The following is a 24,547-nucleotide window of genomic DNA, read 5'->3' on the forward strand; positions in this document are numbered from 1 at the left end:
GGCTCCGCGCCGGGCATCCCCCCCCGGCCCCCTCCCCAGCCCGCTTCTCACCTGCCTGCCTGCCCCCCCCGCCGCCCCGCCGCCCCCCTCCGCGCCCCCCCGCCCGCTCCGCCCTGCGCGCAGCCCCGCGCGTGGCCGCGCTCCGCTCCGCAGGTGGCCGCGCAGGTGAGGCGGGAGGGGGCGGGCGGGCAGCGTGCTGCCCCGACGGGGCGGGCGGCGGGACGGAGCGGGCCCGGCACCGGGGTGCGGGTGCGTGTGCGGGGGGTGGGCACGCACGGCGGGCCGGGGCTGCCCCGGGACTTTCCTCTTCCTCGCTTCGTTTTTCCCCTCTATTTCCCCCTTCCTTCCCTCTCCGCCCCCACCACACCCCCCCGCCGCCCGGGACGGTCCCGCTCCGCCGCGCTCCCCGGCAAAGTTATGCAACGCCGGGTCAAGGCGCTGCCGCCCGGCCCGGGCTGCCGGACCACCCCCCCCCCGCCCCAGCCCACCGCCCCCGCCGGCCGGGGTGCCCGCAGTGCCCCGGGGCGGGGGGGTCCCGGGGGTTCGGCGGGCTGCCCGGAGTCTCTCCGCCCCTTCCCTCCCCTTCGCGTTTATCTGCGGCTTTTTGCCGCCGAGCCCGGCCGCTGCCTCCCGAGCTGCGGCCGCCGGGTCCCGCCTGTGCCCCGGCCCCCCCGCGCCCCGCCGCAGCCCCCCCGGCCCCGGACGGGCCCCGCCGCCGCCCCGGCCCGGGCTGCCAGCGCCTGCCGCCCCTCGCCCTTTTCCTTTTTTCCCTTTTTAACTCTTATCCATTTCTAATTAAAACGTCCCCGTCTGCTCGCTTTTAAATTAATTATACTTCCCTCCTCTGGTCCCCTCCTTTTGATTCCTAATCCAATTATCTTTTTAAATAATTGCTTTATCTCTCCCCATCGCCGGGCACTGTTGCCTCTCGGCACTTGCGCGCAACTCGCCTACGTTTCAGATAAAATAATAATAATAACAACAATATCAGCGCTACTACCGAGGGTGGCGGGCGGCGGCCCCGGTCCCCGCGCAGTGCGCGGCCGCGGAGCCCGGCGGGGGCGCGCCCTGACCCGCCTCCCCCCTCTCTCCCCCAGGCGCCCGGCCTCGCCTCTGCGCGGGCAGCGAATCCGCCTTTTCTTGCCCGATCGTCGCTGCTGTTGCAGTTTTTCCCCCTCCGTCCCTTTTCGTCGGTTTGGGGGTTTGTCCCCTCCCGGTGCCGGCGATCGCTTGAGGACCTCACGGCGGTGACGGTGACGGCGGGACGGAACGAAAAAACTCCTCGGACGCCGATTTTGTGCTCCGTTTTGAATTGTTGGCTTTCAATTTTTTTGCTTCTTGTTCAGGATTTTTTCGGGGGTCTTTTTCGTTGGGGTTTTTTCCACCACCCCCCCTCCCCACCCGTTACATTTGATTTGACTTTTTTTTTTCCTTTTTTTTTTTTCTTTTTTTCCTTTTTTTTTTTTTTTTGGTTAATTTTTTTGCGGAACTTTGGAGGAAACCTGCCCGGCTTTTAGCATGATGTCTTACCTCAAACAGCCCCCTTACGGCATGAACGGGCTGGGGCTGACGGGCCCGCCATGGACCTGCTGCACCCCTCCGTGGGGTACCCGGGTGAGTGCCCCGTCCCCGTCCCTGCACGCGCCCTGGCAGCCAGCGGAGGGGGAAAAACTCCATCCGGGTGGGTTTGGAGGAGCCCGCGGAGCCGTGCGGTTTGGGGGGGTCTCTGGGGTGGGTGCCCCCATTTTCCTGCATCCCTGGCTGGGGAGAGCGGGCTGGAGGGGGCACACGGCTGGGTCCAGCAAAATTTCTCCCCCATCCCGAGGTTTATTCGTTGGCGTAGGTATTTTTAAGGATGAAAAAAAAGATGCTTTTTTTTTTAAAAAAAAAAAAAGTTTATTTCAACACAACGAAATCTTCTTGTTGCTGTGGCCAGGGCCAGGCCTGCCCCTGCCTCTGGCCCGCTGCTGCTTGCCCTCCCGAGCAGGATGGGGTCTGGTCCCTGCGGTCGTGCCCTGCTGCCATGGGGCAGGGCTGCAGGAGCATCGCCGCTCCTTGGGGTCGGAGGCAGGGATGCTTCTCGGGCCCCTGCCCCAGGGATGCTGGGGGGTGCGGGAGGGATGCAGGGACCTGGCATGACGCTGCTTGCCCCCAGCCACCCCACGGAAGCAGCGGCGGGAGCGCACCACCTTCACACGCTCGCAGCTGGACGTGCTGGAGGCACTCTTTGCCAAGACCCGCTACCCTGACATCTTCATGCGGGAGGAGGTGGCCCTGAAGATCAACCTGCCCGAATCTCGAGTCCAGGTACCAGAGCTTGCAGGGGGCTCTCGCCCCACTGTGAGCTGGGGGGATGCAGGGGCGGCCCGGCTCAGGCGGGCACCACTCGGACCCAGCTCCCCGTCCGCACTGCTCATCCCTGTGTCCTCGGGGCTGGGGTGCATCTGCGCGCCCAGTAGCTTGTCTGTCCTGTTGTGGGGGTGTCTGAGCAAAGGGGGAGATTTTATTTTTCTTTTTTTTTACCTGCTTTTATTAATTCTATTTTTATTAATATTTTTCCTGTCCCCCTTCCACCTGCCCCAGGGTGTGTAGCGGCCCCCGCTGCCCACCTGCTTCCCCGGGGTGCTCCCTCTGGCACCGCTGTCCGGACGGCGATGCCCAGTGGGGTGGGATGCACGGGTGGCATCCCACGCAGGAGCTGTCCCGCAAAGCTGTATTTTGTTGCTGCGTGGGGGACACGCGCAAGCTGGGACGGCCCACCTGCGGGCCCTGGGCATCCCTGCTTGTGGGCAGGATGAGGGGTGGCCCGGGTGCCAGACGGGGCGGGGTTTTTTTTTTTCGGGGTGTGGGGGAGTACGGCGCTAATGGCTGGGCGGTGGGTGCTGGGAGAACTGGTGCTGGGGTGAGGTGGGTTGGGCGCTCCCAGAGCGAGGAGGGGCGGTGGGGTGAGCGGGGCCAGCCCGGAGGGTCCCTGCTTGCCCCCGCTGCCCCTGCTTACCCCATGGCTCATCCCCCTGCGCCCCACTTTCTCGCTGCAGGTCTGGTTCAAGAACCGCCGTGCCAAGTGCCGGCAGCAGCAGCAGAGCGGCGGGCGGGGCCAAGAGCCGTCCGGCCAAGAAGAAATCCTCACCAGCCCGTGAGAGCTCGGGTTCGGAGAGCAGCGGGCAGTTCACGCCGCCGGCAGCAGCCTCCAGCTCAGCTTCTTCTTCGTCCTCCAGCTCGGCCTCGTCGGCCCCAGCAGGCGCCCCGGCCTCGCTCAGCACCCCGGCGTCATCCATCTGGAGCCCAGCTTCCATCTCTCCCGGCGCAGCGCCGGCAGGGGTGACTGTGCCCGAGCCGCTGCCGCCGGCCGCCGGCGTCCTGCATGCAGCGGGCCGGCCCCGCCGCCGCCGCCTCCGCCAGCTACCCCGTCTCCTATGGCCAAGGCGGGGGGGTACGGGCAGGGTACCCCGCACCGCCCTCCTCCTCCTATTTTGGGGGCGTGGATTGCAGCTCTTACCTGGCGCCCATGCACTCCCCACCACCATCCCCACCAGCTCAGCCCCATGGGGCCCTCCTCAGTGCCCGGCCACCACCACACCACCCGCTGAGCCAGAGCTCGGGCCACCACCACCATCACCATCATCACCACCACCATCAGGGTTACGGCGGCACCGGGCTGCCCTTCAACTCCTCCGACTGCCTGGACTACAAGGAACCTGCCGCTGCTGCCTCTTGGAAGCTCAACTTCAACTCCCCCGACTGCCTCGACTACAAGGACCAGGCGTCCTGGCGCTTCCAGGTCTTGTGAGGGGCCGCCTGCTACCCCCCACCCCACCCCCCCATTCACCACGGACCCCCTGCCTGGTGTCTCCTGCTGCCTCCGGGCAGGACTCTGGCTCCGGCTTCTCTTCCTCCTCCTCCTCCTCCTCCTCCTTCTCCCCTCTCTTCGTTAGCAGTGGCGATGCCCCGGGGGGGTTCCTGCCACCCCCATCTCTACTGACTGATATTTATTTGCTTCCTGCACCCCTCCAGTGGGTTTATTATAAATTATTATTTTTTTAAACGCAACAGAAGAGGAGTTTAAAAAAAAATAATAATAAAAAGCCTAGCATCTCCCCTGCTGCCCCCTGCCCCAGGCAGAGGCGCAGGCTGGCTCCTGCCCTGCCGGTGCCCCCCCAGCTTCGTGCGGGGACCCTCACCCCCCTGGTGCGGGAGCCCCTGGCTCGCCGGTCCTGCACAGCCTCTTGCCGCTGGGAGCGGCGGGAACGATGTAAATACTAGGTCCGTTCCAGTGACCATGATTATTTTAGTTGATGCTGTTGGGTTGGCATTTATCTAGAGTCTTAACATGGAACAGAACTTAATTTTTTTTTTATGTTATTTTAATTTTTTTCCCTAAAAACGAATCTTTCCCGATCTTGCGTCCTGCGTCCTCCGTCCGTCCTCGAGGGCTCCGTGCAAGCTCGCCCGTGCTGTCCCGGGGCTGGGCAGGGTTGGCAGCCAGGGGGGGTGCCCAGAGGGGGGGAGGCAAAGGGGGAGGAAAGAGCTGCCCTGCTCATCCGCAACCTGCAGACCAAAAAAACCAAAACTTTTGGAGGAAAAAATTTTAACAAAAAAACAATAAAAAGAAAAAAGAAAAGCAGTGTAAAAAAAAAAAGTTTTGGTTTATTTTTTGGGGGTAGGGTTGCAGAGGAAAGCAGCTCGCGGCGGGGGGGGGCATGACTCTTTGGGGGTGTGTTTTTTCGGTTTGGTTACCGATATTACTTTTTTTTTTTTTTTTTTTTTTTTTTTGGCCCTTCTGTTGGTTGGCACGTTTGCGGCTCCCAGCCCGGCTGTCCTGCGCCGTGTACCTGGGACTTTCGATGCGGTAACCCCACACTTACCCCTTCAACTGTAAGGAAACCCCCCCCTTCCCACCCCCTCCCAATAAAATCCAAACTAATAAACGCGGTGGTGTCCTGTCCTCCTTCCTCCCCCTTGCCTCCTCTTCTCAGGAAACTTCCCTGGGGGGAGCAAGGCGTTGGGAAATGCTTCCCGGGGGGGGGGCCAGCAGAATGGAGGGGGGGGGGGATGGTTTTGCGAGTGCTGGGGGGGCGGGCTGGGACCCGCGTTCGGTGCCGTGGCTGCCGATTTCTGGCCGCGCTGCGGTGCCGCTGGGACCCCAGGGCCGGAGCAGCAGCGCCCCCCCCCCCCCCCCCCCCCCGCCGTGGGGCAGCCCCACGGGTTCGGGTCACCCTGGGGGGCTGGGGGGGGGGGGAAGGCCCCCTGCCCCTGCGCGGGTCGGGTCGGAGGGATGCTCGGCACCCGGCGCTGCCCTCCCGGAGCGAGCCGGGGCCGGGGGAGGGGGGGTTATTTCTCATCGCAGCCTCCCCCCTTTTGCCCCCGGGGTCCTCCCCACAGGTGCTGGAGGCTGCTCGCTGGGTCTGGGGCCGTTCCCGCTCCCACGGGGCCGGCACCGAGGGGACCACGGGGGCCACCGCTGCCCTTGCCTGGGCCATTGGTACACGGGGGGGGGGGCACCCCCAAATTCCCACCCCCCTCCCTGTGACCTTGCCGCAGCCGGGAGCTCTGGGGCTGTGGGCCCCTCTGCCCGGTGTCCCCAGGCACCCCGGGGCAGTGGGGACCGTGTGGGGGGGGCGAGGTGTCGAGGCACTGGTGTGCTCTGGGCAGCCACTGGGCGGGGGTGTCTTTACCCCGCCCCAGGACCCCCCAGCGTCCCAGTGGGGTGCAAATGGGGCTGGCAATGTGCAGTTGTGAGATGGGCTGCAGTGGAGACCAGCGGAGGGGGAGGGGGGATGAGTGGGGCCTCAGCCCCGGTGCTCCCGGCACATGCTTCCCTTCCCCCCAGGGTCACGGCACGGCACAACCCGAGGTGGGGGGCGGCCGATGGCCCCAGCGCCCCCACGGTGCCTCCGGGAGAGACGGGAGGGGACGGGTGCACCCGGGTTGATTTTACGGGATTTTCTTCTTTAAACGGGTCTTTTCCTTGTTTCCTTCAGCGCATACATACACATACACATAGTTAAGTGTTTATATGTTTAAGTATTTATATATTTAAGTACATTTATATAAATGTGTCTCTCTGTGTTATATATTAATGTTTCTCTTTTGCAAGCACTAGTAAGATGCTCATCACACCAAGGGGGGGGCTGTACAGGTAGGTTGGGGGGGCGGACATTTGTCCTGGGTCTGGTACCACCAGCCTATGCATGCCCCAGCCCTTCTGTTAAAAGGAAAGAAGTTATTGCAGCCCTCCCAGAGCTGTGAAAAAAAAATAATGAAAGAAAAAAGAATAAAAATCTGTGCTGGGCACAAAGTGAACTGAAGTTGCCCTCCCAGATTTAGTGAGCACCTGAGAGCCAAGAGGCAGCAGGTGTATAACACCCCTCTACATGCACTCATTTCATCGGCTTTAAATAAAAATCACACAGACGTCATCTTCGTTAAAAATTATAACTCAGGAAAGCAGCGATGCTGAGTGACGCAGCCAAGAGGGGAGCCTGAGTTCCAGTTTGGTGGCACGGTCCTACACCTCTTCATCCAGTATCCCCCAGTGTGGTGGCCCATGGCAGGGGATGCTTCGGGGGTTGGGACGCCACAGGGTGCTGGCTTCCCCAGGGGAATCCCCCCGGCTGGGAGCCCAGCGGCTGCCCCTGCCTCACCGCGTGGACACTACCCTGTCCCACGGGCACAGCAGTGGGGCTGGTTGCTGAGCCCAGCTGGTGGCAGGGACATGGAGGAACCTGGTCCAGGTCACATCAAATATTGGCTTTGTCCTGCGCGCCTGCCTTCCCTTTTTATTTTATTTTTTTTGTTGTTGTTGTTGCATTTCTCCCAGCCCTGGAGGTTTTTTTCAAAGCACAACTCAAGCAGGAACAGCCGGTTTGCTGAAAAAACAACTAAAATTGCTGCTTTTTTTTTTTTTCCTTATATTGGGTAGAACTCCCCAATCCGTGCCGTGGCCACTGGCGAGCCCAGTGTGGTCGGGCCTCATCCTCCCTCTGCCACCCACGGGCCGGTGCCAGCAGGTGGGCAAGATGTGACTTGTGCTTGTTGGCACAGGCTGGGGAGCGTCATGCCCAGCTTTGGGGGGCCCCCAGCACCCCCCAATTCGCTAGCAGCATGGCTGGGGCTTGGGCATCCGCGCGCTCTCCCACCATGGACTCCCCGGGGGCCGGAGCGGGCGCAAGTCTCGGCAGGTCTGGTGGCACGTCGCCGTGCCCAGCTCCGGCAGCAGGCGCCGGCGGCATCACCCGGCTGAGATTTTGGGCAGCCCAGTTGGGAAACAGCTGCCTGGGTGACTCGGTGCCTCCCTTCTCAAGCACGAAGGCTCCTGGCTGCACAGCTACTATTAGTATTTATAATTATATTTTTTAAATAGCATTTGTTGCTGGACCACGGTGCTCGCAGCGGCCCAGGGGCTGGTGCCAGGGCGCCGGGACACCGCGGTACCTGGCACAAGCCTGGTGAAGCTCCTGCCTCTCGCTGAGTGCCAGCTCCTAAGGCATGTGGTGCTTTCCTGCTGCGAGTCAAGGGCCAGGGCTTGGCGGGGGCCGGGGGGGGTGGGGGGTGGGGCGGGCACAGAGGGGGGCAGGTACAGCCTATCCTGGGCTGTCCTTAGTTTTTACGCTTGGTGCTTCGTGGACCTGAAATAATTGGTGATCTGTTTGCTGCTGTCAGAGTAGCTGCTGTGAGTAGAGCCCTGCTCCGAGCAGAGCCCTGCTCGGCCGGTGCTCCCCGAACCCCCCCCGGCAGGTGGCAGGGGGCTGCCCTCGGTTGGGACCTGGCCCGGGGGCGGTGGGCTGCACTGTGCTGCTGGGGGGCCCGGCCGCCCCCCGGCCGCAGGGTGGGCTTTGGGGGTGCAAAGTGTTATGGCCGAGCAGGAATTATTAAACCATCGGAAGCTGCAGGACCGTGCCCAGCACCGCGCGGTGCAGCGATGCTGCAGCCCCCTCGCTGGCCGGGCACGGGGGCAGGTGGGGGCGGCCGAACCCTCGCCCGGCCACCTGTGGTTTTCCCCGGTCTGTGTTAGCCACTCATGGCTAATTCCTGCGCTATGAGTAGCAATTAATGCGCATCACATCCCGCATTGGTTCCAAACCTGTTTTGAATTTGTCAATAAAAATAAATGAACCTGCTGGTGTCACTCCCAGCCGAGGAACCTGCTGCACTGCAGAGCTCCTTCCGTGTCGTGTGGCCGAGCACAGAGCTGTGGGCAAGGAGGAGGGAGAGAATGGTCAGCGGGCTGGAGCCCAGAGGAAAACATATGCCTTTTTCCAGCTAGATCCCAACCCAACACTTGCCCCCTCCCAAAACGGACAGGACTTTTCCAAGAAAGCAAGAGAGGATTTTTTATTTTTATTTTTTTTTAATGAAAAACTGCAATTTTAGGAAACAGCGTTCTGGATCTTATGTACATTTCTAGTATCACTTCCTGTATATTTTTAAGCTGAAATCCTCTTAGCATGCAAAGTAAATAGATTATGATATACTGAAGGATTAAGAATCACTGTCTGGTGTCAGATTAATCCCTCATATAGACCATCACTTGTACTGACAGAAATATGGCTGCAATTCAGCAAAATAGCTGCGCGGCAAAGCATCGCACCGCAGCTCCCGATGCAGCACCAGAGCCCAATCGCTGCCTGCCCTTGTGCCATGTGTTTTCCAGAAATTAAATTTAAATCCATAGGCCATTAAAAGCGCGCTGCCCCCCAAGCGCTGCGCAGAGTGTGGCTCCGCGCAGGGAGGCAAGGCAGCAGCCAGCTCTGTTTCAAAGCTTTGCTTTAGTAATTTCCCCCCGTTGAGTGTATAAAACCCTTCGTGTCGCAGCCCATTCGCACCCTTCAAGCTGCAAAGCAAACAGTCCCCTTCAGGTAAACTCGTGGAAAGGTACCGATGTGGATGAAGTGCCAATATGGGTCAGGAGTTCTTCTGGTGCAACCAAAATTGCCCGTGGCGCAGCAGAAATCCAGCAGGATTTTGGCTCGGAGGGGGAAATGGTTGACTGACTGTGAGCACAAATATTTTATTTTTGTTAATAACAATAAAATACTTCTAATGTCTTTTGTTTGTTTGCTTTTTTACATGGTTCTTTTATTTTTAGTCCACCGTACAAATTTGTTTCTCATACAAAACCAATTTCAAGGCATTCGCCGGCTTTGGGCTGCAGCCACCCAATGCTCCCAAAAAACCTCCAGCTTAAACCGCGCATGCGCCTGTGGCAGAGCCCAAACCCTGGATCTGTACATGCTGCGCCCGACCAGCCGGTGGGAAGAAAGCCCTGAGACGATGCTTGCTCCTCTCTTCACCGCCAGAAAAAAACCAGAGGGCTGGAACAGGTTACGTTACCTTCTCAGTGCGTTTTCCCTTCGTGGTTAGAGAAGGCAGATTAAAATCTGGACTCCAATGGGAAGATGTTTAAGAGGCTCCGCGTCTTTTTTTCAAGGCAAAATAATGGTTATTCAACGATATATCTAGATATGAAAATTGAGAGCATTCTTCGAAAAATGCTGCTGACTGTGAAAGGCTGCTCTTTCACAGAGGTATCCTGAGTGAAGATTTTATCTGCTGGTATCTCAATAGGAGGGTTTTCAGAGCCTTAAGTGGAAATTCAAATCTGCTTCCAAGTGAAGATTGTTAAAATATATAATGTGTAGGGAATTACAGACTTTCTCCCAAGAAAGTTCATGGATTTGTCCAAGACACCCACCCCACCCACCCACCTGCCTGAATTTGTCAGCATTGCATTTGTACGATACACAGTGATCCGCAATTACTTGCTTTTTTGATGTCCTCGAATGATGCCACGAGAGCGTCACCCGGTTGCCCCCCCCCGAGCAAACGCGGGGCAGCCAGTGCGGGACGGGGGCAGCCTGGCCGTCCAAGGGCAGCGGATCCGCCAAGCCCGGAGCTTCATCTCCCGCGAGTGGCTGGATCCAGGGCTGGCTGGAAGCTCGCTGGAGGTCTTTCCGTGAACCTCCCCACCTCGGGGAGGTCTCCCCCTCCTTGCTGTGGCAGCTCAGTCACACCAGGCCGAAGTGCACGACTTGGAGAGTGCCGCCGTCCCCCGTCCCCTGCGGAGGGACAGACAGCATCAGGCCGGCTGCGGGGCCAGCACCGAGGGGTGGAAGCACCCTCCCAGCCCGGGCAGGGGGGGGCACCTGCAGACACCGGCCCCCTTTGCCCCGGGAACGGAGGCTGCAGCCCCACAGTGGTGCAGACTGCCTCGCGGCTCAAGGGAAGGCCCCTCTCCCCGTTTTTTAAGCCCCTTTGCGCCCCCTCCCCTGCTGCTCCGGGGGAAACCAGGGGCTGCAGCTCCCGCGGCCACTCACCATGGCCCCGGCGGGGGGCACGGGGTGCGCAGGAGAGGGGCTGGGAGGCCCCACCTGCCTTCGAGCCCCTTTCCCCGGTGCCGGGAAGCTTATTGGCAAAAGTGAAACTTTAGATTTTTGTTACCTTTTAATTAAAACATACTGCAAACACCGCAGGGCTAGGCTGACGCCAGCGGCGAGCGCGCCAGGCTCCCCAGGTTCGGTGGGGCCAGCGTTCCCCACTCCCTGCGCAGTGCAAGCACCCCATTTCAGCACAATTCCCCGTGCCGCAGGGTGGGAACCTCAGCCCTCCGGATCCGCACAGGGCACGGAGATGGGGAGAATGTGGGCCACGAACAGAGGCTATTTCATAACACGGGCTAGCGTGCCTGTGAAACCCATGAAATACTTTGCCTTGGAAAGCGCTGTAGTCTAGTGAGTCATTGCTTTCTTTTGAATTACAGATGAGTAGCCAGCCCTTCACGATGCAAGGAAAAAACTAGGTGTGGAGCTGAAAACAAAGGGGAACGTGTGTTTGTGCTGTCTCGGCGGGCAGGACGCTGGCTGGCGTGGGAAGGGGGGTGGGCTCGGCCCTGGAGGTGGCTGTCAGGGCTGTGGGAGAACCGGCGAGGGCAGATGGGACTCACCTCAGTGACTCCCTGCTCGATGACTTCAGGAAAGAGGGGAAAAAAAAAAATTAAAAAAATTCCCCTAATACTTTCGGCTTCGTAAGGAACCTTTACCAGAGCAGCAGCTCCATCTCATGGCATGTGCAATTCACCACAGAGATCGCGTCACCCTCCAGAGCAGCAGTGCCGTGCACAGCCTGCCCACCCCCCGCGTGCAGCGAGCAGAGGTGCGACGGCTCAGAACAAGTGCCGCGTGGGCACGGAGGGTTGTTTCCAGCCCATTGCCGGCCACAGCCCTTGCAGGGAGATGGCGGGAGGTGGCCCTGTCACAACACGACCCCCTGTAAATTCTCGGAGGTGTTTTGAAGATGACGGGAAAAGTCCTCGGCATGCCATCCAGAGCAGCGCTTGCGTCCCAGCCCCACCACATCATCACAGTGCTGAAACTTGACACACAGCATCACCGCTGCAGGTGCTGCTCAGGTGCCCTCAAGGAGGTTACGAGGAGCCTCGCTCAGCAGCAGCCCTCGGCGGGGAGGGGGCTGTGTGCATATGCCTTGGCTTTAGGGTGGCTGCAAGCTTGGCACTTGTTGGAGGCTCCAAAAAAATACAAAAGGTTTTTCTGCAGGGCAGCCACAGCAGTACGTTAGCCTTGAGGAGCATCAGTGGCTGCAGGTAAGGGGTGGCTCCTTTTTCCCTGGGACTGTGTCAGTGCCTGATGCAGAGGGGTTTCTGCTCTGGGGACCAAGGGATGAGGTGGGAAGGTGAATGCAGACTGGAGAAAACGAATGAAACAAACCACCACATCATGTTTGACCATTCAGAGTTCAAGGTTGTTTGGGTAGGTCCCTGTTGCTCAAGGCTCAGGGTCCCAGCTGCATCAGATGATGGGTATCTGACCTAGCTTTTGCGATTCCTGCCTCTGTCTGGGCAGAGGTTAACGAGAACCCAGCTCTGCAGACCCATCTAGCTGCTTTATTTAAAAATACTTTAAAAAAACAAACAATTTGCAAACCTCTCTGGTCACGCTAAAGCAGGCTTGGTGGTGTTGCGTGGGAAGCCTGTGATGTGGCATCAAGCTCGTAGAGGTGTTTAATGTTAATCAAAGGCTGAAGAGTGATAATGACTGGAATCCTTTTCTGACATCTGCATCTTTTCTTATGTAGCATCCCAGCAATAAAAGAAGCCCTAATAATTTGATGAGAGTCGATTTTCATGGTGGAGGAAAAGGGCTGTCTAGGAAGAGGGGAAGCCAGCATCGCAGTGCTGCTGCCTATGGTAATGAGCAGCTACTCAGCCAGAGAAGGAAAACATGAATATCCTGACAGGAGAGCATCCACTTGTGCCCTGGAGAGTTCAGATCGTGGGGCTTTGCATGGTAATGATGTGGTCCCGCTCCGGCGGGCGAAGGGAGGAGCGGCTCGGGAAGGCACACCCTGTAATTGAAAAGCCACTAAGCCCTCTTGGACCTGCAGGGATAGCAGGACGCAGGCAGCGGTTGGCTCGGGCTCCTCAGGTCTGAGGCAGAACAGAGGATCCCTTCCGTCTCCTGGAGCAGGAAATACAGAGAAACCTCTTCCCCGCAGCGCCGCATCGCTCCCGGGAGGCTACGCTTGTTCTCCTGGCCATTACTCTCAAGGGCATGATGAAGGTGGGAAAGGACGAGAGTGGGAGAGAGGAATAAATGAAGGAGCCACAGGGAATTACCTTAAACACTTATTTTTTTTCAGGTGGAGACTGCCTGATTCCAGGCTGCAGGAAAAGCTATGTGGAAGGACATGCCTGTTGTTAGGATCCATAGGTACTGCTCCCTTTCACTGGAAGTGCCTTCCTTCCCTTGGATGGCACCGTACGGAACCCTTCTGGCCAACAGGTTATTGGGTGCTAATACACTAAACCAACCATTCGGTAGCCACAAGGCACCTCTGGCTTCAGCATCTCAAATTGCCGCAAGTAAGGCCAGTCTTCAGCCCAGAAACTACAGAGCACTTGAGATTCATGTTTTCCAAAGGGTCTTGTTTGTACCGAGGTTGGTGGCCAGGGTGTTTGGAGGTTTAGTTTTGCTTATCTAAGGCTGGGCACTGCTACATGGAGACACTGAACCAACCCACGTAGGTTGCTCAAGCTTATCAAACAACAGGATAACGCAGGCGAGGAGGGACCTCTGGAGATCACCCTGCTCAAAGCAGCCAGAGCAGGCTGGCATGGCCCTGGAGGCTGCCCTCACCCCATCTCCAGCCCTTCCTGGAAGACAGAACTGAACATGAATGCCAGATCCTGGCCTCAACAAATCCTGCGGATGGGATGCTCGCTTCTCACTTGCTTCGCCCCTGCTTGCACAGGGCAAAAAAAGCCGCAGGTTATTCTCGCTCCTCTGGCAACTACCCATGCTGTCACCACCCCCATGCTCAGCAATGGGACCCTCTGGCCAGCAATGGTCCCAAAACAGCTTGGCAAAGCCGTGCAGTCTGCATTTGTCCTCGCCCATCATCACCCATGCACCAAGGGGCTGCAGCTGGCACACACGTGCCCTGCGCTAGCACGAAGCCACCAGGACCACTGGCAGGGGTGCAGGTGGCCCCCGTGGTAGCACTGCCTCCCTCTGAGCTGCCGTTTGCGTGCTGTAGGGCTAATGCTTTCCTCTAGAAAACAAAGCTCGAGCGTTGTTTGGCTGTGTGACAGCCAACTGCTCTGGCAGGTGACTGGGAACAGTTTGTTGCATGATCTTTGCAGTTTCAGGGAGGAGAAGCTTCCTCATAGCTGAGGGCAGCAGCAAGCGAGGAAGACGTGCGTTACGATGCACCTACAAAAGATGGGTCTGTGTCAGATATGCCCCTGCTGAGGGCTCCGTGGCCATCTGCACCGGGGACAGGTCACTTCTGGTTCCAGCCTTTGGGCAATGAACTGGCAAAGTGGGGCAAAGCAAATCCTCCAGCTCGCTGCTGCAGAGATCCTTCTGCCGAATTGCCTGTGCAAGAAGGGCTGGGCTCTGGGTGTGCTCCCCTCGCGTGGCACCGAGCCCGGTATTGTGAGGGCTTCCTCTAAGCAACGTGCGGGAAGTAGCGGTGGAGGGACGCCAGCCTGGGGGAGCAGGAGGGTGAAAGTGGGACCTTGGGGATGGGCTGTCCATCAAATGCTGGCACTGATGCAGCAGGCTGGTGGTTCCAGGTGCAGAGCCACTGCCGACAGTGGGTTTGGGTTGCCCTTGGGATGGGTTGAACGAAAACCAGAGGTCGGTTCAGCTAGAAGGGGCTGCTCTGATTTGCTGGGTGCCGGCTCCTGCATTGGTACCCAACTGCTCCCAAACTTCTGAATTCCCACATGTCATTAAAAGTCAGGACAGAATCATGTTGGAAATGTATTCCCAGAACTACAAAGTGTTGCGTGGATGGCTTTTGTACTCCAAAAAAACCTGGTGTGCGCACACCAGGCTGCCCCTTACCCAACAAGTCATTGCCCAAGCTCTCACCAGAGCTGCTGCCTCCTCTCCTCGGTCCTGCGAGGAACAGCAGCGCTGCAGGGATGGAGGTGTCCCGCTTTCCCATGGCAGCTCGGCGACCTGTGGGGAAATCAGGGCACCTCCACCACGGTCGTAGAGGTCACGCTTTGACCTGGCAGCTTTCAGCAATGCTGACCGCTCCGCTGCAGTAGCTTTTTGGAACTAAGGATGCTCCCTTGTTGTCCTGAACGATGTGACGGCAAAGCTTTCTTCTTTGTATCACTCTCATTACACAGCCTGTACGTTTGCACTCATGGATCTTCTTGTCATAGTCCAGAGCTTTCAGATGCGCTTCTGAGTTTATTAATTCAACTGCTTAGGTGAGGATAAGGAGCATCTTACACGCAGCTCAGGGGAGGAGCAGCTACCTGCTGGATAACCCACCTGCAAACCCAGGAATCCCACAACATCCCCAGACCATCACCGCTGCTATATTTTACCTTACTCTGTATCCTGAAGCAAGCAAAGCCATCAAAAGGCAACAGGGGACTTTCTTTTGAATCGAGGGACTCCCCGCCAGCGCGACCCCAGCACAGCGAACTCTGTCACCTGCTCCCCAGCCTTTCCCCATCCTCCACCCAGGCAAAATGTGCCGGGGCCCACGGGAGGCTGCAGAGGTGGGGCCGGCACGTGTTGTTCTCCAGTGCTTCGGGACTGGTAGAACAGCTCTTAGAGCACGATTTTACTTGGCACGGGCTGGTTTTGTAATGAAAGGAATAAATAAGTGCCATCGTGCTCCGCTGGGAGGTTGAAGTGTTTCCTTTCTTTTCTTTTCTTTTTTTTTTCCTTTTAATGATCTGCTTGTATCAAGGCCAAACATTGAATGCTTTGGCCTCAAAAATAAAAGTTTCAACAAGAACTGTAATTGGGAGGAGGCTAAAATGGAGGCTACAATACAGGCACTCTTGTGCCTTCATCCACGCTGCTGCCAGACAGCTTTTATTTATGTTATTTTATTTTATTTTATTTTTTTTTCCCTATTTTCCTTTAAAGCAGAACTGAAGGAGTGCTCTGGTGCTGCACGCTGCTGACTCACCAGCTCTGGAGCCAGGCTCCCCCTACGCCTGCGCTCCATCCGCACCCCCAGGACACCCAGCCACCTGGGGCACCAGAGCAGGCTGGGGGGGAACGGCCCCCAGAGATGGGGGCAGCTGATGGCTTTGGGGGACAGGGCAGGGTCCCCATGCCCACCTGGAGGTCTCCTCCTCTCCTGCCCGGGGAGCTTCTTGCGGCTGGAAGCCCAAGCGGGTGCGGGAGGGAGGAGGACACAGGCTCGAGCCTGGCGCTGGGGGAAGGGACCATCCACCTTCTTTGGCAGCACCTTGCAGTTAAATCAGCTTAAAGTGATCATGAAACCATAGGGTAGTATTTCACCCCTCTTTACTGTGGTCTCGCTCTTGAAAGCACCAATACGAGCACTGGCTAGTTCGTGTAAGATGAACGTGGATGAAGGACAATAAGTTCTTTCTTAGGCCCCATCCAACAGGCATCGGGTAATAATTTTCGACTTTTATGCGCTGCGCTCAATTCAAAGCTGCAGACGAAGCCCCGCTCTAGCAGCGTGCACAGGAGCATTTCTACCAATTTCAGCGAGAGCCCTGCAGGCAGACAGCTTGCAGGGACAGGCTCGGGGAGTTTCAGGAAGCTGCAAAATAAGAGTAAATAATAATAAGCAGAAATAAAAAAATAAATCACAAATGGGTTACCTGTTCTGAAGGAACTGCTCTCAGATTTCCTTCAAAAAAAAAGAAAAAAGATCACCATGTTATTTACATTCCGTTTAATGTGCTGAAAACCCCAAACAAACAAGGCTACGGTATTAGGTAACTCCTTCACTTTTTTGATAGGACACAGCTATTTTATAGCCTCTTATTCAATGGATGAATTCAAATGTTTAATATATTGCTTATACAAGTCTACACATGTGGGATATGTATATTCCCTCAACCCCCAAGTTAAAGCAACTGTGATTTTTGCGGATAGGGCAGTGGTGACGCAAGGCCGGTGATGGATCAGGGTTCCCATGTCGTCCCAGCCTGGCAGGGAGCCGTGGCAGGCGTGGGGTGCCCACAGTGACAGCGGTGGCTGCAGCACACCTCCTGCCTGGGTGGTGGGGCTCGGTCCGGGCTGCTGCCTGCGCGCTCGGCCCGTGTCTCGGAGGGTTGTGCAGCCGAGTGCCGTCAGTTGGCTGCTGGAGGTGCCGGGGATGAGGCTTCGTGTTACAGCTTGAGCCCCATTAACAGCTGCCAACATCAAAAAGCAGTCCTGCTGCAGGCAACGCGTTTCTGCCCCTCGCCTGGTGCCGCCTGTGGTGTCCTCCCATCCCCAGGCAAGGCAATTTGGTTCAGGGGACGGGCAAAAGCCCACGGGAAAGAAAACATCCATTTTTTGGGTTGGGTTAACGTGCCGGTGGCTGCCTTCATGATCCCGTGAAGGTGGACGGCAGGCGGCGGTGAGGGGGATGCAGGACCTTCCCGTTCCGATGGTGGCCAGCTGCTAGCGGCTTCACCGTCACGTGGAAGTGCACCCGTAGCTGGCTCGTTTGAGACCATTTCAGTTGTGGCTACAGGAACCGCAGTTAACGCCTTGACTCTGTGCCAGTGTGGCTGGAGACTGGCTCTGCTCCTACGTACCTGTCACTGCAGTGGTGGGACACCTGCACCAGCAGGAGATAAAAAGCCCCATCTCACCCCTTGTGCAAATACTCTTACATGCACCTGGCTGACTTTACAGGGTGGCCCTTTAACCGTGCCTTCTTCGTGCTGGGCTCCTCCTCTGTCAGACTGTAGCACTACTTTGACTCTGCTGTGACAGAGACACCACTGAGGGAGGATGCCCCCGCCCCTCCCCCCCCCCCCCCCAAAGTAGTGCAAAATATGGCTTCACAAGACACGTAGCTGGTGAGGCTATGCTGGTGGCCATTGTGCCCCCAGTAACAGAGCAACAACGACCAAAACTAACCAACACTTTGCCTGTCTTTGTCAAGTCATGCACAGCGCTGCAAGACAAGGATGCTCATCCCATCAGTTGATTTAGTCTATGCTGCGAGAGCTGGTGGCCGAGTCCTTGGGCCTCTCCCTGCTAGCGATACTCAAACCAAGCTCACGCTGCAATGCCACTGCCTTATTTGCCCTCCTAGATCCAAGTTCTTTTCCCAGGTATTATTTCCATTTCACCATTATTTCTAGGTTCACCCCCTTGGGCATACCTGCAAGAGACTCCCTCGCTTACCTTCCTGGCTGCTGGAAAAGGGTTTCCCCGTCAGGAAGGTGGCATGGCCATCTGCTCCAGGCTTATGCTCCTTGTCCTCTGCCTGCCCACGGCTGGTGGGTCTTTGAAAACAAAACAAAAGTGATAGGAAGGGAGGGAGCACGGACTGAAGACTTGGGGAGATGCTGCATAGCACAGCAAAGCTGTTTCATTTGTTTTCTGCCTTTTCAAGTACACAGCAGCCTGTGTAATTCCCTGGCTACAAACTGTAGCTCTTTTTTATCAGATGCCAGCACGTTTGTTGACTGAGCGTCACTAGGTTCACTCATTTGGCTGTGCAGTCGCTCCAGCACCATCCTGTCATTCAAAGATGTGGTGTAAAGCTGGTGTTTTCTGGAGCAATTTAAGTTTTGTTAAGCAGGACAGGCTGGGGATGTGCAACACGTGTAGCAGGCGCCTGGCACCGCAGCAGCCCTGCACGGAGGCGGTTGGGTGGGTGCCAGCAGACGAGGACATCAGACCCAAAAGGCAGCACTGATTTTCTGTGAGTTTTGAAGTTAAATCCTGTCCCCACACTGCTTCCATCACTGAAATCCAAGTTGCCAAGGAGCTGCAGGGAGGAAAATGCCAGCTATGTGCTATGGAAATACAGATGGATTTTTTTTCTTTCTTTTGTTTGTTTTGCTCATCTCAGTTTCTTCACTCATCATTAATCTCTGCTTACGTAGGCACGTGGAAAGGCAATCCACTCCCAAGACAGTGGAACTGGAAACATGGAGGCCATCTTGTGCTACCTTGGCTTGCCGACTTGCCGCTTGCCCTGCTGCCCACACACTGCCAAGCGCCTGGTGAAGTCCGAGGGTTCAGCAAGATCGAGTCGAACAGAGAAAATAAACTAAACCTCTCACGCCAGGCCAGCTGGGAACCCCTCTGGGGGGAGTCTCCTCATTTGGGTGGCTTTTCCTCCTCCACGGATGTAGTCATGTTTGACAGCAAGTAGTGTTTTACTCAAGGGTGGCTCTTAGGTGTGACAGCAGGGCAGCTGTGAGAATGGAAATGTGAACGTTTTTGTGTGGCACCCAATTTGTTAACTGCCACAGTGCGAAACCTCGCTAGGCTCTGATAATACAAATAGTACATTCCAAGAATAAAAAGCCCTTTACTGCTGATGAGAACATAGATAATTAAAGAAAAAGCTCAGATTTTCCCTGCGCCTTTGTCTTCACGCTACCAGTTGGGCGATGGCTGTGCAAGCAGCTGGGCATCTGTAAAGCAACTAAAAGCAACTCTCCTCATCAGCTTTCCCCGAGACACTTTTAAGCTGCAGTAATGCAACTCTCCCATCACGCTAAGCTTTATTGGTTCAGCAAAAGAAACTAAGAAACTTCATTGGAGACCAGATTATGCTGGTTGCAAAAACGGAGGGATTCTTCTGCTCTTCGACCCCATTATCTCCTCCGTAGTGTCTTGATCAGCTTTCTTACAGAGAGCCTCGGATTCTGCCGAGACCTGCAAATTGCTTTTTTGGCTGCCAAATTGCCATAACCCTTCTATTTTTATGTTTTAAAAGAGCTTAAAACCCTCCATCCTCTTTGGATGTGTCTTTAAAATTGACCAATACTGGGAGGATTTCATGTATATCCGAAGGCTTAGAAGAAGATGTTACCTCTACCAAGCCTCTAGTTTTACAGTCAACAGACATGAAAAGCCCAGCGGGGATAAAAGGAACATAACCAGTTCTGTCTAATGCACATAAATCTACCTAAGAGCTCAAGGCACTGGAAGTACTCAATGCGCTACATTTATCTGAATCTAAGATACAGAAATGGGTCTTCAGCCCACATGCCACATGTCCCAGTTTGATGCCAAGTTAATATGAATTAAGAGACTGAGATGAATAAACAAGGTCAGTCTGGGCTGGGCCAAGTTGAATCAATGTAAAATAATTGTCAGTATTTTCTGTCAGCAACGCTGGTTTATCTTGGCTTGGGATTCTCGGTGCTATAGATTATAAAATGTTTTCAGTGGAACAGTTGGCAGACATTTTATTGATTTTTCTTTGTTTTGTGAATGCTGGAAAAATTTCCATTAAGTATACACGCTGCTCATGTGATGAAGCCAAATTGCTTTTTCAAACTTTTCTTTCTTTAAGTGTGCTAACGCGTTAATACATTAGCAATCTAATTTAATCAAGAGGACCTTTGTCTGGAATCAAGAGGCCATAGAATGCACCTTGATGCATCTCGAGTACTTATGGGCTAATAAGAGTTAATTTCGTGTTTTCAAGGTGCTGTATGCATCGCTGACTAATTAATTTGCCCAACACCCCTTTGAAGTTGGTAATGTATTATCTCAGTTTTACAGATGTAGAAATTGAGAGTGCAACTTCACACAGAGCCACATGCATTTGCCCGCTGTTGCGTTCTTGGTGCACGTGAAGCTCCTGTTGCCTTCACCGGGGCTGCACAATGCTGAAGGATGAGAAGGGATGCTGCAGCAGCCGGGCAGGATTAACACTGCTGAGCTGCTGGATCCCACTTCCACGATGAATTTCCTACACCCCATCGCCACATCCCCGCAGCACGCCTCGTAATAGAGTTACTTTGGAACTGAAAATTGCTAGGACAGATACAGCAGCTTGTAAGATTACTCCCGGACCCGTGGCAGACCGTATTTCTCAGCTTATATTCCTGCTATTTGAAGACCTGCTATTTGAAGAAGTTTGCTTCCTGGTTAAAGAGGACTTCTGAAAAAGATAATTGATGGTGGAAGAACAAATGGAAGTGCCATAATGGCAATATTTTGTTTAATTGCATGGAACAGTGGAGCAAGGAATTTTTTTTAATGTGACACACAAAAGTATGCAGCGGGGTAACTCTTAATTCTTTCTCTCTTTATGCTGATTTAATAACCAACATACACAGATATGAAAGACTGCCACGCAGTTTTCTCTTAATGCTTCCTGAGGTTTGATCAGTGGTGCTACAGGCTAAAAATATACAAATATGCTTCTGAACGTAAATAAAAACCTTGCAGAGAGGTATAAATATGTGCATCTTTAAGTACATAAGCAACAGGAAAGTTTTATGATAAATGTCACTGTGATGATATAAATTTTTGCCTTCTACCTTAACCACTCCCACTAAAATAGGAGATATCCTAACTAAAGTAGGAGTCATTCTGGTTTGGGGATGGGGACAAGGTAGGTGGCTCCAGCCCAGCCTCACACACATCCTGACACTACAAATGCAAGATACTGAAACCCACAATGCATTATGGTGAGGCAACAGAAGGACACACTGACGGGGAGCAGACCCACACCGCAGTTAGCAATGCTGATGGCAGAGCAGTGGGGGCAGCCATAGCTCTGTGCTGACCCTGTGCCAAGCTCCGGCACGCTTACAGCACTCACTGGTTGACTCACCCAGAGATAAGCTGTCCCACAGTCAAACAGCTCCTTTGAGGTGTTGTCCAGAGGATCGGTATGCTACCTTGGTCCTCTGAGCAACAGCCTCCATACCTTCTGAAAATGTTTTCCTCATCTACAGGCAGCAAAAGGGTTCCGTTAATCAAAAAGTTTCCATAAACAGGTAACAAGAATAATGAGAGGACAAGGATTGCTAGGCTGTAATGTATCTGACACTTGGAGGGAGGCAATGGCAATGGCCAATGGCAAATGTGAGCCAGAGGGGAGAGCTTTGTCTTGCAAAATTATTCATGGACTGTGCATTGCTGGTGGTATTTAACTTTCCTGTTCATGTCAAGAGTGAAAGAAATGACACAGCAAATAAAATGCCTCTATCTGGAGTGTTGCCCTGAATTCTCTACTGTCCCCAAGTTGCTGTGCGCCCAGCTCAGGATGCTGCCCACAGCTCTCCCCGACAGCCACACTGCTGCTGCTCTCATCAAGTGCATGGAGCTGAGCCCTTTCTCTGTCTGTAAAGCTTTCTGACTGTCAAGGCAAGAAGAGAAGCCAGATCTCACCTACAGGAAGTTCTCTAACCCTAACCTTGAGACTATTTTACGAATTATTATTTTGGTTCCAGCCTTTTCTGTCCTTTGCTTCCCCTGTCTGTCCCAGGCAATGGCTTTCCTTGTTAGGCAAAGGAGATGATGATGTGAAGAGTTAAATGAAGTGATTTATTAATAATGCAGCCTGAAAACTGGGCTTCTGTTACACATATGCAGATGCCAGTCTCCCTGAAGGTTGTCAGCAACAAGGTTTATTAACTAAGTTAACCAGAAATGTCTTCTGCTAGTCTTCACAGGGCTTCTGCCTCGGTGTAATTCATGAGATAAGCCTCAGCTGTCCCAAAACAAAGGTTCTGCCAAGATTGAAATAAAAGAAAGAACAAAGTCCAGGTATGTGCTGGAGATGAGCTTCCAGGACCTTAGCTGAGATACAGATGTGGGCAGTGTCTGGGTCTGATAGGGGTGGTAGCGTTAGAGACACAGTAATGTGGTCGACCGACTTCACAAGTTTGGTGCGACTAGCTGGTACAAGGTTGTAAAGCCAAGGCAGACGACAAAGGGCTCGGGGAAAGAAGAGAGAGCAGCTACCGAGTACTCTCACTGAGCACCTGCGAAGTCCCGTCGCGGTGCCCCACAGAGATGCAGGGAGCCACGGCCACCCGGGAGGCAGCGGAGCCCGGCAGCACCCGAAGTAATGCAGGCAAGTGCACGAGCGGCGCTGCTGCCTTGGCGTGACTTACAACTCGCTTGCACAGACGAGGCTGGGGGGATTTTATTGCAAGATTAATGACACTGACCACTGGTGCTCAGCTGGCAAGGAAGAGGTTCGTTCTGGGTTGGACGTGAGCTGGAGGTGACCTGGCTCAATGCTCTTCTCAAAACACGTTCAGCTGTTCCGCTAGATCCACCGTCGGGGTGGCCTCGGCTGAGGTCTGTGACCCGGCGGGGAGCTCTGCGGGGTGACAACAGAAATGAGCCATTGGCACGGGTGAGCTGACTCTTGTCACACCCCCAGCAAGGACGTTTGCTGTGGGATGTCACAGTATGCCAACGCGCAGGGGATGAAGCAAACAAAAGCTAAAGATTAACCTTGCTTCCCGGATGATAAATCAAGCCCCCCAAGACAGTATCTCGAGGCTTTAAATGATGCTGAGGAGGTAGATCAACAGGTTGCCTCCAGTAATACCTATGAAGCGTGGCTGAAGCACCCTGGCCAAGGCAGGAGGCCGTACTGTGACCGGGGTTAGGGAACGGAGAAGCACAGAGGTCTATCTACCACAAGAATGGAATTTTCTTCTTTTGCTTTTCTTGAGGGGAAAGACTTCCGAAGTAAATAGGAAATTATTCAGGATGTACATTTATCTCACTGGTGAGCAGAATACATAAACACCAAAGACTAGCCTTAAACAGCATGAGAAGTGGAGAAAGTCAATAGTGAAACAAAAAATGACCAAGCTAACGAACAACAGAGCGCCTTTGCAGGAGGGAGGATGTGTCCCGATTATTGATTTTGAAACTGCGGGTAGTGGTTGGAGGCTGGGAAGAAGTGGACAGGGGAAATGTCAGATATGAATTTGTGATGTGGGAAATCGGTTAGAATAATAATGTTGCTGTGCACTACTAAGACACTCAGCTGCAAGCACTATACATCTGCGACTTCACGAACTTCACCCCGCTTTAGTAAGGTGTTGTCGTCCCCAGTTTTCAAGTGAAAGGCAGCAGAAAGCAAATGCGATTTAATTTTGGGTTCACAAGCTGGATCGATTTAAAGAAATTTCCTCAAGTGCTGCGCAACCATCTATTCGTTACAAACTGTGTCCTTTGCTGATGTCTCAGATTAGGCAGCCAAATCTCTAGTAATGCTGGAGTAGAGACGCAACATCGCAGTGACTGCAGAACTGAGAACGTCGCTATTTCTGTAGGCACCAAACGCCCAAACCCTTCCTTTCTTACACAGATTTCTTCACATGAAGAAGTCTGACGCAGACTTGGCAGCAGATGTATTATAGAAAACAAACTCTGTGAAACTGGAGGCAAAACACAAGCCGCAGGTACATGCTCACAACCATCCGTGGGGTTTTTTCAGCACAAAGAAGAGGCTGTTGGAGTCACCTGTGCCTCGGCAGGTGACCTTCCCAGCCGGCTGGCATTGTCACAGCGAGTGCCTTGAAGACTTCAGCCCGTGCTGGCAGGCTCCCAGCACTGTGGCCAGCTGGGGAGCTGCGAGGGGTTTTCTTTTGCAGCTCTGCGAGAGGCAACCCACAACTCCGGCCTCTGCTGGGGGAGGCCAGCTCGAGCGCCGGGCGTGAGGTGGGGAGCTGGTGGTGTGGGTGGGGAGCTCGCTTTGTACTCACCAACCTCCAAGAGGCAAACAAAAGCCTCGGGAAATCCCAGCAGTTTATGCAGTGCCAGCGGTTGCAAGGAGCTGCTCGTGAGGCTCAGCAACTTTTGGTGGCCACCTGGGCAGGCGCGGGCAAATGTGGTCAAGCCGGGGAGCCCAGCAGTAGGAGGGCAGTTGAACTCTGCCGTCTCTGCCCCAAGGCGCCCGACGAAGGCAGACACGGGACTGCCAGAGATGTGTGAATCATAGCCAGCTCCGAAAGGGAAACGGTGAGCCGAAGGGAGAACAGCGTGCTTACACCTTGGGATCAGAGGCGTGCTGGGATAGCCTCTGCTCTATGTGCTGTTAAAGGAGCTCCTTTCATCGGAGCGTTGGAGAAGTCCTCTGCAGTCAATACAGTCCCCAGCACGAGCTTACTGTGTTTGCTATCTGCCCACATCAATATGCTGCTATCTCCGTCCCGAAAGTTAAGACAGAATAATTGTGCGCTATATTTTTAAAAACAGGTGCCATCTCTAAATCCACTAGGTATCTCTGAAAGCTTTAGATAGTGTTCTGTATCCCAATATAAATGTATAAAATAAGTATTTCACTAGCGGTG

The 24,547-nt window shown here is 54.8% G+C and overlaps 2 protein-coding genes across 4 annotated transcripts in view; one reads left to right on the forward strand and one right to left on the reverse strand.

Annotated features, from left to right (window-relative positions):
• Positions 1-1,518: 1,518 nt before the first annotated feature.
• Positions 1,519-3,900, forward strand: OTX1 (orthodenticle homeobox 1). Its single transcript, XM_027779819.2, is given in 8 exon segments — positions 1,519-1,567; positions 1,570-1,614; positions 2,156-2,307; positions 3,039-3,089; positions 3,091-3,353; positions 3,355-3,517; positions 3,519-3,573; positions 3,576-3,900. Coding segments are annotated over 8 exon segments (993 nt in total). The 3' UTR covers positions 3,791-3,900.
• Positions 3,901-9,716: 5,816 nt separating this feature from the next.
• Positions 9,717-24,547, reverse strand: part of WDPCP (WD repeat containing planar cell polarity effector) — a 103,968-nt gene continuing 89,137 nt past the window's right edge. For 2 of the 3 annotated variants that reach the window (XM_027779835.2, XM_055811029.1), the window contains 3 exons: positions 17,655-17,755; positions 16,130-16,158; positions 9,717-10,058 (listed from right to left, as the gene is read on the reverse strand). In XM_027779835.2, the coding sequence (XP_027635636.1) occupies positions 10,008-10,058; positions 16,130-16,158; positions 17,655-17,755 (181 nt within the window). In that variant the 3' untranslated portion in view covers positions 9,717-10,007. Of the gene's footprint in view, positions 10,059-15,786; positions 16,069-16,129; positions 16,159-17,654; positions 17,756-24,547 lie in introns of those variants that run through there. The other variant, XM_027779837.2, reaches the window with a different exon arrangement.

The sequence above is a fragment of the Falco peregrinus genome, chromosome 7 (genome assembly GCF_023634155.1).
Source record: "Falco peregrinus isolate bFalPer1 chromosome 7, bFalPer1.pri, whole genome shotgun sequence".
Lineage (NCBI taxonomy): Eukaryota > Metazoa > Chordata > Aves > Falconiformes > Falconidae > Falco > Falco peregrinus.